Source organism: Ylistrum balloti, unplaced genomic scaffold (genome assembly GCF_031769215.1).
Source record: "Ylistrum balloti isolate Yb309-2 unplaced genomic scaffold, AGI_CSIRO_Ybal_v1 Utg369686, whole genome shotgun sequence".
NCBI classification, from domain to species: Eukaryota; Metazoa; Mollusca; class Bivalvia; order Pectinida; family Pectinidae; genus Ylistrum; species Ylistrum balloti.
The window spans coordinates 441229-444177 of record NW_026781924.1 but is presented as its reverse complement, the minus strand read 5'-3'; the positions used below and the strand labels follow the sequence as shown (position 1 = coordinate 444177).

Here is a 2949-nt window from a genome sequence, read left to right as displayed (position 1 = left end):
ATACGATTTGGCTCTATTAATAATGATTGACGTTTTTGTTTAATTTGTTAAAGTTGAAGAGGAGAAATTGCAATATTACCATCCCTCAAACATTGTCTCGAATTCAGTTCACATAGTAATGTAATGAAAGTTAAAAACTAGCACTAATATGGCTGCCCTATTCTCATGACATTAAAAATATGCCCCTGTGAACTCTACCACAATATAGACAAAGAAATTCTAGATCTACACGTACTATCTTCACGCACAGAATATCAATTTTCACATAAATGCACTACCAAGGAGTGCTGTTGAACACACCAGTGTTGACGTCATACTCAGACTTATTCACTGTACATGTTTGCCTTAAGCTTCTGTCTGACCTTAATGCAACTTTTCGCCATTGAGTTACTTGGATTTACAACCGAATCGTCCTGATCCTTTCCTGCCCGTTGCTGCATTGATACCGTAGAGATCCTAATCACACCCCTGTCGAAACTATCGTCTGAAGCCTCGCTGTTATATATCATACCGAGGCTGTGTCGCCCAACCATGTCCGTCATATAACTAGTCTCTCTGGTAGCGTTCTTCTCTTTTCGAAGAGTCAATTTAATAACATCAGTCTGCTCAGAGTTTTCATCAGGAATATTTATCATGAGTTTTCGAAGTGCTTGCCCATTATCCAACCTGTTTTTGTTATTGTTTTTATAAACACGACCTGCCCCCCTAAATGCCGGATTCGGTGCGTAAACTGTTGGATTGTAAGAATCCATAGCAAGCGAAACCTGATGAGCATGCTTTTCTGTTTCTTGTTTGTGACGTAATGCGATATCTGAATTGTTATTAATGTTTACATTGAACACTGTGTGAAGAATAACAGAATCATCATCGTGTTCTGTGTCGGAATACTGTTCATCAGGGAAGTCATTAACAGTTGGAAGACGAATAGTTCCGCTAGTTGTACTGGAACGCCGGGTCTCTTCCGCCTCGGTGTCAGACATGTTCCTGTCCGCCATTTCCTCCCGGTCCAGCCTAAGCTGGTGTTTCTTTGCCCTTCTGTGCACCACGTTGGCCGTTCTAGGAACTTTGACTTTTTCCGATTTGGCACCCACAGGGTTATCCATATCACTGTCATTACCGCTTTCAGAATATCCTTGTCGGGAACTATCAATATAATCTCGGTCAAGTGACGTTCGATATTTGACTTCCGGTTCCGGATCTTCCTTTGGAATCACGATGACTTTTCCCTTCCTTGATTTATCCCGATTGATCGAAAATTCCTTTTTATCGACTGCGGACTCTGGAGCAGAGAACACAACAGGAGATGTCTTGGTCTCGTTTCCTGGTACCACGGCCAAAAACCGGTATAATTTAAATTCCTTTGCACGCTTGTCTGATCGTTTCACTCTGTTAGATCGTTCAATCATAGACTTAGCTGTTGACGTAGTTTTAAACCCAGTTGAATTTTTGTCTGCACCCTGAGCCATAATAGGCGTGCTTTTAGTGCTAAAAGATGTAGTATGAGACGCCCGACTTACAGCGGATCCACGAATATTCTTGCGAGAGTTTTCATGCATAACTACTTTTTCAGACAGTTGTTGTTCGTACTTATTACTATTTTCTGCTTTATAAACTGCTCCAGTTCTTGCCGTCCTCGAAGTGTCTAAATACATCTGTTTTTCAGAAGATTTGTTTAGTTGAACTTGTGGTCTTGGAGACTTAATTGGCACTTTTTGATTTTGTAGAAACTGTATGACCTGCTTCATATTGAGCTTGTCAGGATCATGATCATTAATAGGAGTCGTACTTCGTGGAAGCTGATTTACGTTTAGTTTATATTTCTTCCTTTTTTGTGCTTGCTCCTTAGCGTAACTGTCCCTATATCGTTGAAGTTCTACTTCTCCTGGTGTGGGTTTCACCATTCCCTTGACCTGCTGGTTCAGAAAGTACCTAGCAGACCCAACTGAAGGTTTAGGTAGAACTTTGTGTGTTTGAGATTCGGACGGAGATACAACTGACGTCCTTGTCTCTATACTTGCAGCGCTGGTCTTTCTAGAATGTTCTCCACTGGTGTCCCCCATTGAATACGCACTTGGTCCTCCAGTGGTATGGAAGTTAAGACCGTGTTCGTCAAGCATCATTGAATCCACATCATTTCTGTTATAATTAACGTTATTATTGTTTTTATCGTGTCTTATTTTATGGTGACCTCCATCACACTGTTTCTTTCCAGAAGATTTCGAAGGTTTTTTCCCACTCGAGAACAACTGCACGTTACCAGCGTCCTTGTCGTTTGCCGCCTTCTTGTGAAGTGAAGAATAGTTACCGTTGGGACTGCTTCTATCCTGAAGAGAGTTTCCAGAGCCAACTCTTGTGACAGCCAATACAGGAAAACTCCGCTTTTGTGTGGTCGCCTTCGATTGATCTGAGTATGGCTTATCTTTGCCGGTTGACGTACGCATTTTATTGTTAGCGAACGGCACCAGTTGGATAACCGTGGGTTTCCATGTATCAGTCATTAGAACAGCTGTGCTCATTGTTGGTATGATTGACTGCGCACAAAAAACATACAAATTATAACAAATTATTTTCTTCCTTATTGTTCTTCTGCGTAGTGCCTCAGGGTAGCTCCACCTGTAATTGTCATTGTGACTGGGTCATTTCACTTCGATCAACGTTAAACATTGAGTCTTACTTCCAGTGCTTAGACGTATTTTCATTTATCGTTGTAATTTTCATAAAGGAATGTACACATTATTGTTGGAAACGATACAAACGATAGCTGGAATACCGCATTACAAATTAACAACGTTGAACTGCTTTTGTAGTGGTAAAATCCAGGTGTCCGGAGAGATGTTGAAATCTATTGCTGGACATGCAATTAACAAGTCCTAAGTGTTTCCGCCCCATAGTGATACTGACCGGTTGATCAATATGGCTCCATTTACCTGAAATGGACAAGATACTTCA

General features: G+C 41.1%; 1 protein-coding gene across 1 annotated transcript; it reads right to left on the bottom strand.

Moving 5' to 3' along the window:
* Nucleotides 1-323: 323 nt before the first annotated feature.
* On the bottom strand, nt 324-2516 carry LOC132564989 (uncharacterized). The gene has a single exon (XM_060229596.1). The coding sequence runs from the start codon at nt 2514-2516 to the stop codon at nt 324-326; it is 2193 nt and encodes a 730-aa protein (XP_060085579.1).
* Between the last annotated feature and the right edge of the window lie 433 nt (nt 2517-2949).